At 38.4% G+C, this 22,101-nt stretch overlaps 1 protein-coding gene and 1 long non-coding RNA gene across 2 annotated transcripts in view; both read left to right on the forward strand.

Annotated features, from left to right (window-relative positions):
* Positions 1 to 22,101, forward strand: part of LOC133563738 (protein kinase C-binding protein NELL2-like) — a 142,336-nt gene that overhangs the window by 100,563 nt on the left and 19,672 nt on the right. The window contains exon 4 of the mRNA XM_061918036.1: positions 3,410 to 3,550. Coding sequence (XP_061774020.1) covers positions 3,410 to 3,550 — 141 coding nt within the window. The remainder of the gene's footprint in view (positions 1 to 3,409; positions 3,551 to 22,101) is intronic.
* Positions 17,384 to 18,154, forward strand: LOC133562904 (uncharacterized). The gene is made up of 2 exons (XR_009808940.1): positions 17,384 to 17,775; positions 18,018 to 18,154. It is a non-coding gene; the product is annotated as an uncharacterized LOC133562904 (long non-coding RNA).

The raw sequence follows: 22,101 nt of genomic DNA on the forward strand, positions 1-22,101 counted from the left end.
ATATTTTGGTTCATTTAATATTTAAAACAAAATTTCAAATATGGATCCCGTATTCCAATATATGCCTCATTATTATCTAAACTAAATGCATTTTTTTCTACTGATATCATCTCCATAGCTTGTGTATACCAGTCAATATAAGTTGGACTATCAACATTTATCCATTTTTTTAATATTACCCGTTTTGTTATTATGCATATTGAAAGAAATGCATTTTTACTCTTTGATGACATGTTACTAAATTGATGGAGATCCCCAAGAATACAAGTTCGCAATGTCATTGGGATGTTTGTATTAAGGAATGTGATTGCTTCTTTTGTTGTTTTCAACCATAACTCTTTTATTCTCTGACATTCCCACAATAAATGAACAATCAATCAATCAATGTTTACTTATATAGCCCTAAATCACTAGTGTCTCAAAGGGCTGCACAAACCACTACGACATCCTCGGTAGGCCCACATAAGGGCAAGGAAAAGTCACACCCAGTGGGACGTCGGTGACAATGATGACTATGAGAACCTTGGAGAGGAGGAAAGCAATGGATGTCGAGCGGGTCTAACATGATACTGTGAAAGTTTAATCCATAATGGATCCAACACAGTCGCAAGAGTCCAGTCCAAAGCGGATCCAACACAGCAGCGAGAGTCCCGTTCACAGCGGAGCCAGCAGGAAAACATCCCAAGCGGAGGCAGATCAGCAGCGCAGAGATGTCCCCAGCCGATACACAGGCGAGCAGTACATGGCCACCGGATCGGACCCCCTCCACAAGGGAGAGTGGGACATGGGAGAAAAAGAAAAGAAACGGCAGATCAACTGGTCTAAAAAGGGAGTCTATTTAAAGGCTAGAGTATACAAATGAGTTTTAAGGTGAGACTTAATGCTTCTACTGAGGTGGCATCTCGAACTGTTACCGGGAGGGCATTCCAGAGTACTGGACCCCGAAATGAAAACGCTCTGTAGCCCGCAAACTTTTTTTGGGCTTTGGGAATCACTAATAAGCCGGAGTCCTTTGAACGCAGATTTCTTGCCGGGACATATGGTACAATACAATCGGCAAGATAGGATGGAGCTAGACCGTGTAGTATTTTATACGTAAGTAGTAAAACCTTAAAGTCACATCTTAAGTGCACAGGAAGCCAGTGCAGGTGAGCCAGTACAGGCGTAATGTGATCAAACTTTCTTGTTCTTGTCAAAAGTCTAGCAGCCGCATTTTGTACCAACTGTAATCTTTTAATGCTAGACATGGGGAGACCCGAAAATAATACGTTACAGTAGTCGAGGCGAGACGTAACAAATGCATGGATAATGATCTCAGTGTCTTTAGTGGACAGAATGGAGCGAATTTTAGCGATATTACGGAGATGAAAGAAGGCCGTTTTAGTAACGCTTTTAATGTGTGACTCAAAGGAGAGAGTTGGGTCGAAGATAACACCCAGATTCTTTACAGAGTCGCCTTGTTTAATCGTCAAATGTTAGAGTTGTATTATTAGATAGAGGTCGGTGTCTAGCAGGACCGATAATCAGCATTTCCGTTTTTTTGGCGTTGAGTTGCAAAAAGTTAGCGGACATCCATTGTTTGATTTCATTAAGACACGCCTCCAGCTGACTACAATCCGGCGTGTTGGTCAGCTTTAGGGGCATGTAGAGTTGGGTGTCATCAGCATAACAGTGAAAGCTAACAAGAGTTCCCTCAGCTGCCTGACACTTGGTACATAACTCTATCTACTACACCTATTTTAAACAGCTGAGAAGTAAAATACAATCGATTCAATATCTTAAATTGAGTCATCTTATCTTTGATGTTTCTAAAGGGCTTATTGGCATTTTTCCAAATATCATTCCATGATATGTCTCTTTCATCTAAAACAGGGGTCACCAACGCGGTGCCCGCAGGCACCAGGTCGCCCGTAAGAACCAGATGAGTCGCCCGCTGGCCTGTTCTAAAAATACCTCAAATAGCTGCACTTACCGGTGAGCTGCCTTTATTTTTTAAATTGTATTTATTTACTAGCAAGCTGGTCTCGCTTTGCTCGACATTTTTAATTCTAAAGAGAGACAAAACTCAAATAGAATTGGAAAATCCAAGATAATATTTTAAAGACTTGGTCTTCACTTGTTTAAATACATTCACTTATTTTTTTACTTTGCTTCTTATAACTTTCAGAAAGACAATTTTAGAGACTTTAGAGAATTTTAGGATTTTTAAACACATGCCTTTTTACTTTTTACCTTCCTTCCTCTTCTTTCCTGACAATTTAAATCAATGTTGAAGTATTTTTTTTTTTATTGTAAAGAATAATAAATACATTTTAATTTAATTCTTCATTTTAGCTTCTGTTTTTTCAACGAAGAATATTCGTGAAATATTTCTTTAAACTTATTATGATTAAAATTCAAAAAAATTATTCTGGCAAATCTAGAAAATCTGTAGACTCAAATTTAAATCTTATTTCAAAGTCTTTTGAATTTCTTTTAAAATTTTTGTTCTGGAAAATCCAGAAGAAATGATTTGTCTTTGTTAGAAATATATATTGGTCCAATTTGTTATACATTCTAACAAAGTGCAGATTAGATTTTAACCTATTTAAAACATGTCATCAAAAATCTAAAGTTAATCTTAATCAGGGAAAATTATTAATGTTCCATAAATTCATTTTTTTTATTTTTTCAAAAAGATTCAAATTAGCTAGTTTTTCGGTTGAATTTAGAATTTTAAAGAGTCGAAATTGAAGATTAACTATGTTTCACAATTAAATTTTCTTCGTCTTTTCTCCTCCTTTAAAACGTTCAATTAAGTGTTTTTATTCCCTACATAAAACCTTCCGTAAAAGGAAAAAAATGTACGACAGAAATACCCATTTTTTTATCTATATAGATTTATTTATTAAAGTTAAATTGAGCAAATTGGCTATTTCTGGCAATTTATTTAAGTGTGTATCAAACTGGTAGCCCTTCGCATTAATCAGTACCCAAGAAGTAGCTCTTGGTTTCAAAAAGGTTGGTGACCCCTGATCTAAAATGTTTAAGTCCATCATCCATTTCCGAACACATGCATCATTTGCATTTCTAGTGTGGTGTTTACTTATTATTCCATAAAATAGTTTAATTAATTTCTTAAATGTATCTTGATTAAAAAGTGCATCTTCCAGTTCATGGCTATTTAAAGACATACTTTCAGAGGACATGCATATATTTACAGCATGTTTTAAAGAGATAAAAATGATTTCTGGGTACATTATATTGATCAACTAAACCACTGAACGGTTTAAAATAGTTTTTATTAATATGATAAGAGGAGTTTGATTGGAACCTGCTTTAAAACTGTCCACGGCTCCATGCAAAGAACATGGTTAGAAAAACCACATTTCCTTCTCGTCACCTCAACCTTCTCCTCGTCCTTCCGCAGACATCGACGAGTGTGCCGACGGCTTCGTGGAGTGTGACAGTAAATCCACTTGTGTCAACTTGCCCGGATGGTACCACTGCGAGTGCCGCGAGGGTTTCCATGACAACGGCTTGTTTTCTGCCAATGGAGAGTCGTGTGTAGGTGAGTGGGACTTTTCTTCCGCCGTCCTTACTTGCACTGAGACGCCATCACACTGTCCTCACATCAGTGTGCGTTTTGTTGACGAAAAATGTTCGTCATAGTTATCGTCAACGATTTTTTTTTCTGACTAAAACGAGACAATAACCAGAGGTGGGTAGGAATGCGCTACATCTACTTGAGTAACTTTTGGGTTAAATTGTACTTCTAAGAGTAGTTTTTATGCAACATACTTTTACTTGAGTATATTTATAGAGGAGAAACGCTACTTTTACTCCGCTCCATTTATCTACAATCAGCTCGCTACTTTTTTTTTTTTTTAATCGATCTATTAATGTTTGTTTTGGTTTTTCAAAGTAAGATTTACACATGCAGTCACTGGTGACGTTTGACCAATCAAACAGAGCCAGGCGGTCACGTGACCGTCACACGTCGAATCAGACTTAAAAAAGTTGAAAAACTTATTGGGGTGTTACCATTTTGTGGTCAATTGTTCGAAATATGTATTGTTTTCACACCCCGTCTCGGGTGAAGGTAATGTAACCTTTGCAACCTAACCGGACTTCAAATCAAGGATGGCAAGTATTTAAATCCCAAAAAGTGTCAAAACGTGAACAACAACAGGAAGACAAAACACCCACAATCTCTAACAGTAATAAATAAAGACAATATTAGTATTGTATATTATATACAGTACATTTATATTCTAAATGTATTTCAAAAAGTCGCATGCGTTACATAGGCCTATATATCGCATGCGTTACATAGGCCTATATATCAAAAAGCATATTAAAATTAAATCAAAATACATATATTCACAATCAAAAGGTCAAACATCAAATATATCAAAGTAAATAATTAAATGACAAAACAGATTTAGCAAAATAAATTAGCAATCAACAAAAACTCATTGAACCAGTTACACCACAACAAAATAATCACCTCAGTAGTTGGTTTGATGTATGAAGACCGAAACGCTTGGTCAGGACAGAGAACCTCATCTGGCAGTGACTGGCAGAAAAATGGCATTTTCCCCACTTAAATAGTCCATAGCTCCGCCCACTAGCTGGGACCATTTTGACAGGGGAAATTAAGAAATCAGTTATTTTGTAATTTACACCATAAGTAACAATTACATGTCCAAAAAATATTCACATTGTACTTTTAGACAACACAACTTTCAAATGTCCAGTGTCCCTCTTCAACACCCAGTTACTGACAGTAATGGTTTGGCCCAAATTAGGCCTAATTAGTCCAAGCAGGTGTGCTCACCTACATAAAGCCCTCAGCCCCTTCCTGACTCTTTTAGCTACACCTTCAGAGCCATGGTGAGTGACAGGTTGCATCTTGTTTGTGGAGCATGCTGTTTGTAGTGTGTCAATGTTGAGCTTCTTAACAAATGTGCATGGTCAAACAGTGACAGTATGGGGTCAAACTGTCACAATTGTACTGTGCAATCTACTTATAAAAGTTTCAATCAATCAATCAAAAGTGTAAAGGAAAAAAGACACTTTTTATTTCAACCGTACTTCCCGTCAAAAGCCTAATGGCTGACCGCACAGTTCCTGTCTTCACAATAAAAGCGCCGCTCCGTCGCGCCTGCGCTAACAAAATAAGAGTCTCCAAAAGCCAGCGCAAACAAGCGAGCAAGCTAAGGAGTTTGCCGCCAATGTATTTATTGTAAAGTGTATAAAACAAATATAGAAGCTGGACAAATAAAATGCCAAAAACCAACGACTTTCATGTGGTATTAGACAGAAAGGAAGAACTTTTTTTCTCCTCCATTTGAAAACATGGACGTTATCAGCAATACTGATTCCAATCAATGCAAGTCATCAGAATCAGGTAATACACCAACTTATATTCTTGTCTTCATGAAAGATAGGAATCTATGTGTTAAACATGCCTATATATTCATTAAAACACCTTTAACATGTCAACAAAAACGGCAAAATAAATAAATATAAATTATATACTGTATGTATATATATATATATATATATAAATATATATATCTCCATCCATCCATCCATTTCCTACCGCTTATTCCCTTTTGAGGTCGCGGGGGGCGCTGGCAGCTATCTCAGCTACAATCGGGCGGAAGGCGGCGTACACCCTGGACATATTAATATATATATGTGTGTGTATGTATATGTGAGGTAGATCACCTCGACTTGGTCATTTATTAAATAATTGATTGACGTTTAAAAACCCTTTGGGGTGTTACCATTTAGTGGTCAATTGTAGGGAATATGTACTGTACTGTGAAATCTACTAATAAAAGTTTCAATCCAATCAATCAATCAATGCCTACTGAGCCTATGGTGCTGTTAAGTTATTGTGGCTCAATTTGCCATTTTATTTTAATGTATTATTATTTAATATATATTATTGTTTTAGTTGCTTAAGAGATATTCCTGGCTCTGAATTTGCTCATTGCTATTTTTATGTTTTTGTGCATTATTTGTTGCCGTAATCATTAAACAAACAGGTTACTCATCAGTTACTCAGTACTTGAGTAGTTTTTTCACAACATACTTTTTATTTTTACTCAAGTAAATATTTGGGTGACTACTCCTTACTTTTACTCGAGTAATACATCTCTAATGCAGTGGTCCCCAACCTTTTTGTATCCGTGGACCGGTCAACGCTTAAAAATTTGTCCCGCGGCCCGGGGGGGGGGGTCCTTTTTTATTTTTTTTGTATTTATTTTTTTTTCTTTATCATGAAAAAGGGACGTTTTTGTGGTTGGTGCACAAATTGTAAGTGTATATTGTGTTTTTTATGTTGATTTAATAAAAAAAAAATATATATATTTATATATATTTTTTTTTTAATAAAAAATTCTTCTGCGGCCCGGTACCAATTGGGCCCCAACCGGTGGTTGGGGACCACTGCTCTAAAACCGGTGGTTGGGGACCACTGCTCTAAAGTAACAGTACTCTTACTTGAGCACAGTTTTTGGCTACTCTACCCACCTCTGACAATAACTAAATAAAAAATAATTGACGTGGACTAAGACGATGACGAGGTGTATTGACATATTCGTAGACGAATAAAAATGAGACGAAAATGTCTGCCAGAGACGAGATCCAATCGGAACTCATTTCGTTAGGAAGAGGCGGGAGGAGTTGGGAAGAGAACCAATCAGATCGACGTGGTAAGGAAGTTACGTAAACGCTGCAGAAGACAATCGGCGTGGGCAATATCGCAAATTTGGGTATCGATACCGATCCGATCCGATACCGGCCAGTATCGCTGATACCGATACCGGAAGTGTCGTCATCTAATGGGGGGGGGGTACTTTGGGTTATCGATACTTTTGAGAAACTAATTTGTACTTTTGCCTTTATTAATTGATTATGATAATAATACAACACAGGACAACAATTTAGAATGTAACATAATAGTGAGAGTCCAGTCCATTCTGGATCTAACATAATAGTGAGAGTCCAGTCCATAGTGGATCTAACATAATAGTGAGAGTCTAGTCCATAGTGGATCTAACATAATAGTGTCCAGTCCATAGTGGATCTAACATAATAGTGAGAGTCCAGTCCATTGTGGATCTAACATAATAGTGAGAGTCTAGTCCATAGTGGATCTAACATAATAGTGTCCAGTCCATAGTGGATCCAGCATAATAGTGAGAGTCCAGTCCACAGTGGATCTAACATAATATCAATCAATCAATCAATGTTTACTTATATAGCCCTAAATCACTAGTGTCTCAAAGGGCTGCACAAACCACTACGACATCCTCGGTAGGCATAAGGGCAAGGAAATCTCACACTAGAGAGAGTCCAGTCCATAGTGGATCCGACACAATAATGAAAGTCCAGTCCATAGTGGATCTAACATAATAGTGAGAGTCTAGTCCATTGTGGATCTAACATAATAGTGAGAGTCCAGTCCATAGTGGATCTAACATAATAGTGTCCAGTCCATAGTGGATCCAGCATAATAGTGATAGTCCAGTCCACAGTGGATCTAACATAATATCAATCAATCAATCAATGTTTACTTATATAGCCCTAAATCACTAGTGTCTCAAAGGACTGCACAAACCACTACGACATCCTCGGTAGGCCCACATAAGGGCAAGGAAAACTCACGCTAGTGAGAGTCCAGTCCATAGTGGATCCGACACAAGAATGAGAGTCCAGTCCATAGTGGATCTAACATAATAGTGAGAGTCCAGTCCATTGTGGATCCAACATAATAGTGAGAGTCCAGTCCATAGTGGATCTAACATAATAGTGTCCAGTCCATAGTGGATCCAGCATAATAGTGAGAGTCCAGTCCACAGTGGATCTAACATAATAGTGAGAGTCCAGTCCATAGTGGATCTGACACAATAATGAGAGCCCAGTCCATAGTGGATCTAACATAATAGTGTGAGTGTCCAGTCCACAGTGGATCTAACATAATAGTGAGAGTCCAGTCCATAGTGGATCTGACACAATAATGAGAGTCCAGTCCATAGTGGATCTAACATAATAGTGTGAGTGTCCAGTCCATAGTGGATCCAGCATAATAGTGAGAGTCCAGTCCATAGTGGATGTAAAGAGATCAGTCCATAGTGGACCTAACATAATAGTGAGAGTCAAGTCCATAGTGGAGGCAGCAGGAGGCCGCCCCTAGCGGAGACGGGGTCAGCAGTGCAGAGATGTCCCCAACCAATGTACGGGTGTGCGGTCCACCCCATGTCCCGACTTTGGGCAGCCAGCACTTCAACCATGGCCACTGAAACTGTGCCCCCACTTCCACAAGGGAGAAGGGGGCAGAGAGGAAAAGAAAAGAAACGGCAGATCTAAAAAGGGGGTCTATTTAAAGGCGAGAGTATACAAATGAGTTTTAAGATGGGACTTAAATGCATCTCTAACTGTTACCAGGAGGGCATTCTAGAGTACTGGAGCCCCAATAGAAAACACTTTAGACAAGTAATATAATTTTAAAATGGACTCTAAAAGCCACAGGCAGCCAGTGGAGGGAGGCTAAAACAGGAGTCATGTGTTCTCTTTTTCTTGTGTTGGTTAAAAGTCGGGCAGCTGCATTTTGGACCAGCTGCTGACGTAAGAGGGAGGGATTGGCCAATTCCAAAATACAAAGATTCACAGTAATCCAGCCGAGATGTGATAAAGGCATGGAAAACTGTCTCAAACTGTTGCCTAGAAAGAAGATTTTTAACCTTGGCCAGCTGACGTGAATAAAAAAAAGCTGGCTTTCCCCTAGGGCCGGGCGGTATGGCCTTTTTTATATATTTCGATATTTTCAGGCCATGTCACGATACACTATATATCTATCTCGATATTTTGAATGAATACTTGATGCATATAATCACAGCAGTATGATGATTCCGTGTGTCTACATCAGGGGTCACACAGAACCAGAACCAGATGAGTCGCCCGCTGGGCTGTTTTAAAAATAGCTCAAATAGCAGCACTTACCAGTGAGCTGCCTCAATTTTTTTTTTATTGTATTTATTTATTAGCACGCTGGTTTTGATTTGCTCGACATTTTTAATTCTAAGAGAGACAAAACTCAAATAGAAATTGAAAATCCAAGAAAATATTTTAAAGACTTGGTCTTCACTTGTTTAAATGAATTCATTATTTTTTCTACTTTCCTTCTTATAACTTTCAGAAAGACAAATTTAGAGAAAAAATACAACCTTAAAAATTATTTTAGGATCTTTAAACACATATACCTTTTTACCTTTTAAATTCCTTCCTCTTATTTCCTGACAATTTAAATCAATGTTCAAGTAAACTAATTTTTTTTATTGTAAAGAATAATAAATACATTTTAATTCAATTCTTTATTTTAGCTTCTGTTTTTTCGACGAAGAATATTTGTGAAATTTTTCTTCAAACTTATTATGATTAAAGTTCAAAATAATTATTCTGGCAAATCTCGAAAATCTTTAGAATCAAATTTAAATCTTATTTCAAAGTCTTTTGAATTTCTTTTAGAATTTTTGTTCTGGAAAATCTAGAAGAAATAATGATTCGTCTTTGTTAGAAATATAGCTTGGTCCAATTTGTTATATATTCTAACAAAGTGCAGATTGGATTTTAACCTATTTTAAAACATGTCATCAAAATTCTAAAATTAATGTTAATCGGGAAAAATTACTAATGATGTTCAATAAATTATTTTTTTGATTTTTTCGAAATGATTCGAATTAGCTAGTTTTTCTCTTCTTTTTTCAAAGAGTCGAAATTGAAAGCTATGTTTTCAAAGTCTTTTTAATTTTTTTTCCTGTTTTCTCCTCTTTAAACCATTCAATTAAGTGTTTTTTTCATCATTTATTCTTTACAAAAAACCTTCCGTAAAAGGAAAAATGACAGACAGAAATACCCATTTTTATATATGTATATATAGATTTATTTATTAAGGTAAATTAAGCAAATTGGCTATTCCTGGCATTTTTTTTAAGTGTGTATCAAACTGGTAGCCTTTCGCATTAATCAGTACCCAAGAGGTAGCTCTTGGTTTCAAAAATGTTGGTGACCCCTGGTCTACATTAAAACAATCTTGTTCATACTGCATTAATATATGTTACTTTTAAACTTTCATGCAGGGAGGTAAATCAATTGACCAAAACTGTATTTATTAAACAGTTATTAAGCAGTGGCACACACATTCATGTCATTTAAAAACAGAAAGTGCTAATTATCAGATACATTTTAAAAGAAGCTCTAAGTGCACTTTTGTGCATGATGTCACTCAGATGACTTATCAAAACTAAATTAAAGTGCACTTTTTGTACAGACCGCCACTACAATAGTTTAAAACAAATAAAGTGCACTTTTGTGCAGGATGTCACTAAGATGACATATCAAAACTAAATTAAAGTGCACTTTTTGTACAGAACGCCACTACAATAGTTTAAAACAAATAAAGTGCACTTTTGGGCATGATGTCACTAAGATGACATATCAAAACTAAATCAAAGTGCACTTTTTGTACAGAACGCCACTACAATAGTTTAAAACAAATAAAGTGCACTTTTGTGCATGATGTCACTAAGATGACATATCAAAACTAAATTAAAGTGCACTTTTTGTACAGAACGCCACTACAATAGTTTAAAACAAATAAAGTGCACTTTTGTGCATGATGTCACTAAGATGACATATCAAAACTAAATTAAAGTGCACTTTTTGTACAGAACGCCACTACAATAGTTTAAAACAAATACAGTGCACTTTTGTGCATGATGTCACTAAGATGCCATATCAAAACTAAATTAAAGTGCACTTTTTGTACAGAACGCCACTACAATAATTTAAAACAAAAAAAGTGTACTTATGTGCATGTTGTCACTAAGATGACATATCAAAACTATATTAAAGTGCACTTTTTGTACAGAACGCCACTGCAATAGTTTAAAACAAATAAAGTGCTGCTGCCCCGGCGACCCGACCTCGGATAAGCGGAGCAAAATTCCCCCCAAAAAAGTGCAGTTCCCCTTTAAAGATAGCAGAGTGCTCCTGTTAAATTGATGATCTTCGAGCAGCACACACATGCACAAAGTCTCGCTCATTTTTTTCCGGAAGTATCCCCCCTCTGCCCCCCTTTCCAGTGCAGCCTGTCTAAAGCGCTGTCGGCTGTCTGTCAAAAACGTAGGCCTCCATCATTCCAGACTAACACGGAAGGGTTTCCTGTAACAAAACCGCGGGCGTCGCTCCACTCGTTGACCCCGTCTGGGCTGTCACTCTGAGCGAGCGCCTGAAGAAAAGTGTGTGTAATAAGTGTGTTTGTTCAAGGGAAATGTTTTAAAGGGAAAACTGTTTTTCTGTAGTTCCACTTTGCAGGTGAAGGTATAGTCTTGACCCCTGCCATTAGGCTTCCAGGAAATGAAAAATGTGAAGATGTTCTTTTCATTTATGTTTCTGGGAATTGTTTTCCATTCACCCAGAGAAAAAAAAGCACCAGTAAGGTCAGAGGTCATTGGTGTTAGACCCTATATGCCCATATTAGGGTTGTACGGTATACCGTTATTAGTATAGTACCACGATACTAAGGAATCATATTCGGTACTATACTGCCTCTGAAAAGTACCAGTCCCTCTCGCACCGTTGTCTTGGTGTTGTGGTGTCATTACTTTTTTTACAAGCAGAGGAGCATGTTCGGCAGCGCATAATCACAGAGTACTTGCAATCGGACACATTGTGTAGACAGAAAAAGGAGAACGGACGCATTTTGGCTGAAAAACTAACGGTGAAAGGTGAAGTTATAACACTGAAACGCCCTCAGGAATAAATGCTTTAAGCGGCTAAAGTCCAGACGCAGTTTGCAGTGTCGTAGCTACATCTAAATCACTAATCGTTGTCTCCATGGCGACAAATAAAGTAAGTTTCTTGCAAGTATCATTATCACTGCAGGACGAGGAATAGCTAAAAATGCTTCACTACACTACAAGGTAAACAAACGCCATTGTTGGATCTACACCTGACATCCACTGTACTGATACCAAGTACAGGAGCGTATCTCGTCAATACTACTATGATTAGGTTGATATTTTTTGGCATCACATTTTCGTTCATTTTTGTAAAATTCATATTGTGTTTATAAACTCAGGAAATATGTCCCTGGACACATGAGGACTTTGAATATGACCAATGTACGATCTTGCAACTACTTAGTATCGAATTGATACATCCTAAACTAATGTAAAGTATCCAAACAACAGAAGAATAAATTATTATTACATTTTAACAGAAGTGTAGGTAGAACATGTTAAAAGAGAAATTAAACAGTAAATGAACAAGTAGATTGATAATTCATTTTCTACCACTTGTTCTTAATGGTTTCGACAAAATAATAGAATGATAAATGACACAATATTGTTGAGATCCGCTTTTCGGATCTCTACACATTATTGTTTACTGCTCCAATGTGTATCACTCTCCGTCATTTGACCGTTTATTTCCTGTTTAGTTTGTCACCATGGTTTTCTATTAGTTCCACCTGCTACTCTCGGGTCCCACACACCTGTTAATGGTCATCATCTTTCCTATATAAGCCTGCCTCTTTGTGTTGTTCATTCTGGGATCCGAGTTTGTTTTCATGCAACGGTGCATCTTCTTTTCAGTTTGCTTTCACGCAACTATTCAAGAATTTCTCTACCCATTTCTACTGCTGCGTTTCTGTTTATTCTTACCTCTCATGCTAATTGTTTGTTTTTCCTATTTGTGCCTTCGTGCCAAGTTTAGTTTTGCTGTTTGCCTTCCGAGCCTTCGATGCTAGCACTTTGGTTTGCCTTTATGCTTAGCTCCAGTATTTTTGTTCTATAGCTCCTTTTGTTATTTAAATAAATCATAATAGCTTACCTCTTGCTGTTTTCTCGTTCGACGCATCCACGAAAGGCCAAACTTGGCATCACCATGCCACACAGACGTAACACATATGTAACTGCATACATCAGCAGACTAAATTAGGAGCCTTTGTTTGTTTACTTACTACTCAAAGAAAATGTGTCTTGTATGTTCACTATTTTATTTAAGGACAAAAGTGCAATAAGAAAACTTTTTAATGTACCCTAAGATTTTTTTGTTAAAATAAAGCCAATAATGCAATTTTTTGTGGTGCCCTTTATTTAGAAAAGTACCAAAAAGTATTGAAATAATTTTGGTACAGGTACCAAAATATTGGTACCGGTACCAAGAGAGTAATAAAGTAAGCAATAACATAGTAATCATTTAGTGCAAGACTGTGTGGTACTACTCTTTTTAGGTGTTTGCTTTTCATCCATCTTCCACTTGCATTCATCGTGTATCTCTTTACGATTTTTGAAAAGGTGGGAGATCAAATTGCTCGTATTAAAGGAAGACATCCTATTTCCCCCTCGCATAACCAACTTTTTGCAGTCTTTGCAAATTGCCAGTTTTTTTTAACCCTCAGAGACACTTTAAAACAGGGGTGCCCACACTTTTTCTGCAGGCGAGCTACTTTTCAATTGACCAACTCGAGGGGATCTACCTCATTTATATATATCATTTATATTTATTTTTTTATGAAAGAGACATTTTTGTAAACAAGTTAAATGTGTTTAATGATAATACAAGCATGTGTAACACATGTAGATGTCTTTCTTTCACAAAGACAAGAATATAAGTTGGTGTATTACCTGATTCTGATGACTTGCATTGATTGGAATCAGACAGTAATGATGATAACGCCCACATTTTCAAATGGAGGAGAAAAAAAGTTGTCCTTTCTGTACAATACCACATGAAAGTGGTTGGTTTTTGGCATCTAATTCATCCAGCTTCCATACACTTTACAAGAAAAACATTGGCGGCAAATTCCGTAGCTTGCTTGATTGACATTCACGGCACCCGAGGGTCTTGTGAGATGACGCTGGCTGCTGCCAGTTCATTATTATGAAAAAATGACAGAGAGGAAGGCGAGAAACACTTTTTATTTCAACATACTCTCGCGCCGTCCCTTCCGTCAAAACTCTAAAGGCCGACTGCACATTTCCTATCTTCACAATAAAAGCCCTGCTTCATGCTACCTGCGCTAACAAAATAAGAGTCTCGGAAAGCTGGCGTGCACAAGTGATGTGCACGCCAGCTTTCTGAGGGATCGCTTGTGCACGCCAGTTTTCCGAGACTCTGTATTTAGTCCATACAGAGTCCATACAGACTGACACACCCCCCGCGGTCGACTGGTAGCTCGCGATCAACGTAATGGGCACCCTTGCTTTAAAATAATCCCAAACCATAGACATAGTGTCGTTAGTCTGTCACCGAGCGAGCTCGCTTGTTAACCACGGCTACAGCACCGGCAACAACACACTCTTGTTGTTGTTATGCTACGTTCGCGCGGTGTGATGAGGTCATCAAGAGTTGCCAGTAAACCTCTTGTGCTGCACAGTCGTCAACTCCTGTGTTGTGTGGCAGAGAGGGGGTGGGGGAAGGGCTGCTGGCTGGGAGACGCAACTGCTCTGTAGTGCTCCCTATGTCCGTGTACCACTGCGTACAGCAGCGTTTTAAAAAGTAATTCATTTTACTTTTTGAAACTGATACCGATAATTTCTGATATTACACTTTAAAGCAGGGGTAGGGAACCTATGGCTCGGGAGCCAGATGTGACTCTTTTGATGACTGCATCTGGCTCTCGGTTAAATATGAGCTGGCATTGCTTAACACGATAAATAATGAACAATTCCACTTGTAATCACAGTGTTAAAAATAATGTTTAAAATATAAAACATTCTCATGCATTTTTAATCCATCCATCCGTTTTCTACCGCATCTGTTCAAAAAGTTGCGTTAATGGTAAGAAGTTATTTATTTATTATTGGTTAGTGTGGGGCTTGCCCTCCTGGGGGTTCTTCAGACCACCAAGCACCGACATGAGAGACTGTTTCAGGGTTACAATATTTTATTTTTCAATAAGTCTCTCAGTTGCTTTCCAGCAATTGTCTTTTTCTCTTTCGTTTTCGCTCGCACTCTGGCTCCAGCCCCAACTCCGTCTCTCCTCCTGGCTGCTGCTTATAACAGAGCGACAAGTGATTAGATAACAAGGCCCAGGTGGGCCATTTAAGCACCTGTCGCTTATTCAGAGGCCGGTCCTGCCACACCCCAGTTCACTGCAGGCCGGCAGGCCACGCCCCCTCCACAGTTAGCTTCAGAATAATAATGTTATTACAAAGAATAAGAGACCTATTATACTCTAGAAATGTTGGTCTTACTTAAAAATGCACGCATTTATTTGTGTTCAGTGTTAAAAAAAAATATTATATGGCTCTTACGGAAATACATTTTAAAATATTTGGCCTTGTGGCTCTCTCAGCCAAAAAGGTTCCCGACCCCTGCTTTATCGGCCCATAATATCGACAGGCAGATATTATCGGACATCTTTAATTAGAAGTCTTTGTTTGTTTACTTACTACTAAAAGACAGGTTGTCTAGTACGTTCACTAGTTTATTAAAGGACACACTTTCAATAAAAAACATGTTTATTGTCCTCTAAGATTTTTTTGTTAAGATAAATCCAATAACGACATTTTTTGTGGTCACCTTTATTTGGAAAAGTACCGATCAGTACCAAAAAGTATCGAAATAATTTTGGTACCGATACCAAAATATTAGTATCGGGACATCACTAATAGTCCAGGTAGGTTCAGATATCTTTTTTTCTGCTAAAACATTAAATAATCATTAAAAACTGCATTTTCTTTTTTCTTAGGTTTTCTTTGTCTCACATTTTTGATGGTTTTAAACATTAAAAACGGGAATACCGTATTTCTTTGAATTGCCGCCGGGTATATGTTAACCGCATGGCTCGTTTTACCGCCAGGTCAAACTCGTTTTGCAAAATAATTAGCGCATGCTTAGAATTAGCGCATGCCTACAATTACTGCCGGGTCAAACTTGTTTAGCAAAATAATTAGCGCATGCCTCGGTTTACCGCCGGGTGAAACTCGTCACATCACGAGTGTGTAACACGGGTGGGAAATAAGCCATATTTCCTATCATGGCATCCCCTCATTTTACCAGCGCCGTTTCCACGTTTAATCCTGCGAGTTTAACACAGGCGCTCACGTGACCCAATGCAGCCTATCGCGCTCTATATAATCAAGCGTTCCAAGATGGCTGCCAGGTGCGGTGGCTAAGCCTGGGGACATCTGAAGCAGGTGTGTTTTAAAGTTGTCGTTTGCCTGCAAATCGTAAAAACAACCGTCCAACATTTTACAACTAATTGGAAACTTATAGGTGCCGACCATCAGGGCCGAGTTGCGATGAGAGAATGTGGCGATGATAAGATATTAAGCCGAGTTGGTAAGTGAATTTGTTTGCTAATAGTAGCAACTAGCCGTACCCATGTATTTTCTATGGGCGGTTAGCATCCGGTTTTAATCCCATCCATCCATCCATCCATCTTCTTCCGCTTATCCGAGGTCGGGTCGCGGGGGCAGCAGCCTAAGCAGGGAAGCCCAGACTTCCCTCTCCCCAGCCACTTCGTCTAGCTCTTCCCGGGGGAACCCGAGCCGTTCCAAGGCCAGCCGGGAGACATAGTCTTCCCAACGTGTCCTGGGTCTTCCCCGTGGCCTCCTACCGGTTGGACGTGCCCTAAACACCTCCCTAGGGAGGCGTTCGGGTGGCATCTTGACCAGATGCCCGAACCACCTCATCTGGCTCCTCTCGATGTGGAGGAGCAGCGGCTTTACTTTGAGTTCCTCCCGGATGGCAGAGCTTCTCACCCTATCTCTAAGGGAGAGCCCCGCCACACGGCGGAGGAAACTCATTTCGGCCGCTTGTACCCGTGATCTTATCCTTTCGGTCATGACCCAAAGCTCATGACCATAGGTGAGGATGGGAACGTAGATCGACCGGTAAATTGAGAGCTTTGCCTTCCGGCTCAGCTCCTTCTTCACCACAACGGATCGGTACAACGTCCGCATTACTGAAGACGCCGCACCGATCCGCCTGTCGATCTCACGATGCACTCTTTAATCCACGGTTTTAATCCCGTTTCCTCCAATGTTTCCGATCCGATTGAATTTATATGAATGTTGAGTCTTTATTTTGGGTACTTACGTACGGTGACTGAGTGTTGTGGCGTTTTAAGGCAATTTGCATTTTTTATGCTACATATGAACTGTTCTGAAGGATTGCATATTTATGTAATTGTTCCTTTAGTTCTACAAATAGGAGATCGTTTCTGTTGAGGGTTTAATTATTATTATGTATTTCTATTTCATATGTGTCGTTTGGAAAGGTAAAATGTGTTTTTTTAAGTTGTTTAACCGTTGCTGTGGCTTCGATTGCTATGGTTTCCGGTTGCTATGGTTACGGGCAGTTCCGTTTCCGCCGGTGTTGTGCCGAATTCTGCACCCCCGCCGTAAAATGCACCCCCTGTCGGGAGCGCGCTTACGTCACTCGGTTGCATCACCCGTCTCGAAAAGTAGCTAAACTCGGCTAAAATCGCCTCTTTCGGCATAAAAATGTACATAACAAGGTGAATAATCCAAGTTGTCCTTACTTTGGATATATTAATGGATGGATTAATTGTGATTCTTTAATGATTTCGCCGCCATTGCCTTTAATGATTTCGTCGTCATTCAATCGCCTCTTTCGGCAGAAAAATGTACATAACAAGGTGAATAATCCAAGTTGTCTTTACTTTGGATATATTAATGGATGGATTAATTGTGATTCTTCAATGATTTCGCCGTCATTGCCTTTAATGATTTCGTCGTCATTCAGGTGGGTACATCGCCTCTTTCGGCATAAAAAAGTACATAACAAGGTGAAATAATCCAAGTTGTGTTTACTTTGGATTTATTAATGGATGGATTAATTGTGAGCCTTTAATGATTTCGCCACCATTCAGATAAGGCGAAACAATAACCATTTAGTATAGGAATATTTGCTGTCCCGAAAATGTATTGAAGTATTGTATTAAAGAATATATACACCAAAGTAAGCCTCTATATGTACTTTTTTAGAGACATCAAGGAGAACGAATGTTTGCTGCTTCACTCGACGGGATCCAATACATGTATTTTAAAAATATGACATTTTCTTTAACTGTAAGAAGCTCATGGGTGGATGGATGAATACATTAATAAATGAATGCATCTGATACCTATCGTTGTTTTGATTTTAAGAATTTTCAAACTGAATATTCACAAATAACTTTACCAAAAGTACCCGAAATACCAGAGATGGAGTTATGGTGGGGGTGCATTTTCAGTGAAGAGTTGATTCCAGCTGCCTGAACATCTATCTATCTCTGGCTAGGATGGTCGTAGAGACATGAAACTCACCCTAGTAACTCATCCTTACCCCATCTGTATACTGTGAAAACCATGTGATGATTGGACCCCCACAGGCGGAGTTAGGGGGGGGTGCATTTTCAGGCAGCACCAATATCTCTGGCTAGGATGGTCGTAGAGACATGAAACTCACCCTGGTGACTCATCCTTACCCCATCTGTATACTGTGAAAACCATGTGATGATTGGACCTCCACAGGCGGAGTTAGGGGGGGGGGTGCATTTTCAGGCAGCACCAATAGCCCACCTGCCGGAAAATGCATCCCCTAGCTATCTCTGGCTAGGATGGTCGTAGAGACATGAAACTCACCCTGGTGACTCATCCTTACCCCATCTGTATACTGTGAAAACCATGTGATGATTGGACCCCCACAGGCGGAGTTAGGGGGGGGGTGCATTTTCAGGCAGCACCAATATCTCTGGCTAGGATGGTCGTAGAGACATGAAACTCACCCTAGTAACTCATCCTTACCCCCTATGTATACTGTGAAAACCATGTGATGATTGGACCTCCACAGGCGGAGTTAGGGGGGGGTGCATTTTCAGGCAGCACCAATATCTCTGGCTAGGATGGTCGTAGAGACATGAAACTCACCCTAGTAACTCATCCTTACCCCCTATGTATACTGTGAAAACCATGTGATGATTGGACCTCCACAGGCGGAGTTAGGGGGGGGTGCATTTTCAGGCAGCACCAATATCTCTGGCTAGGATGGTCGTAGAGACATGAAACTCACCCTAGTAACTCATCCTTACCCCCTATGTATACTGTGAAAACCATGTGATGATTGGACCCCCACAGGCGGAGTTAGGGGGGGGTGCATTTTCAGGCAGCACCAACAGCCCACCTGCCGGGAAATGCACCCCCTAGCTATCTCTGGCTAGGATGGTCGTAGAGACATGAAACTCACCCTAGTAACTCATCCTTACCCCCTCTGTATAGTGTGAAAACCATGTGATGATTGGACCTCCATAGGCGGAGTTAGGGGGGGGTGCTTTTTCAGGCAGCACCAATAGCCCCTCTAAACTCTCTCCCTTTGTTTATAATGCCAATTTTTTGCTGGATTTAGTCTCTATAAACTCCAAGGAAAACAATACCCGGCTGGGGACAATTTTTGAAATCGGTCTCCAAACTAAGGCATGCGGGCCGAAAGCGGCCCGCCGACGTCCAAAATCCGGCCCCTGGATTTTTATTCATGTTTTGAATTTTTGGGACATGGGGGACTTGTGGGAATCCATCCCAGGTAAGATTTTTGAACATTTTGAGGACTTTTGCCTACTTTCCCAACTTTCCCCCCCACTTCCAGTGTGACTTTGCGGTGTGCGCTATGGACATGCTGGGCATCCCTTGACTCGGGTGGCCAGCTGCGGGACTTGTGTGATTGATTTTTTAAAACTTTGAGGACTTTTGCCTACTTTCCCAGCTTTTCCCCCACTTCCAGTCAGTTGTGGTGTATCGCTATACATGGGCTATTATTAGGAAGAGGCGTTTATTTGGTAATATACAGTATATATATATATATATATATATATATATATATATATATATATATATATATATATATATATATATATATATAAATCACTTAGATTTATATATATATATATATATATATATAAATCACTTAGATTTATATATATATATATATATATATATAAATCACTTTTATATATATATATATATATATATATATAAGTGATTTATATATATATATATATATATATATATATATATATATATATATATCACTTAGATTTATATCGCGCTTTTACCACCACCAGGTGTGAATGAATGTCGGGTCCCACTTCTCTGTGAGCGCTTTGAGTGTTTATAAAAGCGCGATATAAATCTAAGTGATTTATATATATATATATATATATATATATATATATATATATATAAATCACTTAGATTTATATATATATATATATATATATAAATCACTTATATATATATATATATATATATATATATATATATAAATCACTTAGATTTATATCGCGCTTTTATAAACACTCAAAGCGCTCACAGAGAAGTGGGACCCGACATTCATTCACACCTGGTGGTGGTAAGCTATATCTGTAGCCACAGCTGCCCTGGGGTAGACTGACGGAAGTGTGGCTGCCAGTTTGCGCCTACGGCCCCTCCGACCACCACTAATCATTCATTCATCATTCATTCACCAGTGTGAGCAGCACCGGGGGCAAGGGGGAAGTGTTCTGCCCAAGGCAGTGATTTTTTTTGGATGTCAATAGGTGGGAAGCGAACCTGAAACTCTCAGGTTTCTGGCCGGCCGCTCTACCCACTACGCCATTACGCGCCTGTATATATATATGTATATATTACACACACACATTGTTGTATATATACATATAAATATGTATACATATAATCATTCATTCATCATTCATTCACCAGTGTGAGCAGCACCGGGGGCTAGGGGGAAGTGTCCTGCCCAAGGCAGTGATTTTTTTTGGATGTCAATAGGTGGGAAGCGAACCTGAAACTCTCAGGTTTCTGGCCGGCCGCTCTACCCACTACGCCATTACGCGCCTATATATATATATGTATATATTACACACACACATTGTTGTATATATACATATAAATATGTATACATATATATATATATATATATATATATATATATATATATATATATATATATATATATATATATATATATATATATATACACACATCGTGATATATATACACATATATATATGTATACATATATATATGTATACATATTTATATGTATATATACAACAATGTGTGTGTGTAATATATACATATATATATATAGGCGCGGCATGGCGTAGTGGGTAGAGCGGCCGGCCAGAAACCTGAGAGTTTCAAGTTCGCTTCCCACCTATTGACATCCAAAAAAAATCACTGCCTTGGGCAGGACACTTCCCCCTAGCCCCCGGTGCTGCTCACACTGGTGAATGAATGATGAATGAATGATTAGTGGTGGTCGGAGGGGCCGTAGGCGCAAACTGGCAGCCACACTTCCGTCAGGCTACCCCAGGGCAGCTGTGGCTACAGATATAGCTTACCACCACCAGGTGTGAATGAATGTCGGGTCCCACTTCTCTGTGAGCGCTTTGAGTGTTTATAAAAGCGCGATATAAATCTAAGTGATTTATATATATATATATATATATATATATATATATATATAAGTGATTTATATATATATATATATATATATAAATCTAAGTGATTTATATATATATATATATATATATATATATATATATATAAATCACTTAGATTTATATCGCGCTTTTATAAACACTCAAAGCGCTCACAGAGAAGTGGGACCCGACATTCATTCACACCTGGTGGTGGTAAAAGCGCGATATAAATCTAAGTGATTTATATATATATATATATATATATATATAAGTGATTTATATATATATATATATATATATATAAATCTAAGTGATTTATATATATATATATATATATATATAAATCTAAGTGATTTATATATATATATATATATATATATATATATATATATATATATATATATATATATATATATATATATATATATATATATATATATATATATATATATACTGTATATATATATATATACTGTATATTACCAAATAAACGCCTCTTCCTAATAATAGCCCATGTATAGCGATACACCACAACTGACTGGAAGTGGGGGAAAAGCTGGGAAAGTAGGCAAAAGTCCTCAAAGTTTTAAAAAATCAATCACACAAGTCCC

The sequence above is a fragment of the Nerophis ophidion genome, linkage group LG12, assembly GCF_033978795.1.
Source record: "Nerophis ophidion isolate RoL-2023_Sa linkage group LG12, RoL_Noph_v1.0, whole genome shotgun sequence".
NCBI classification, from domain to species: Eukaryota; Metazoa; Chordata; class Actinopteri; order Syngnathiformes; family Syngnathidae; genus Nerophis; species Nerophis ophidion.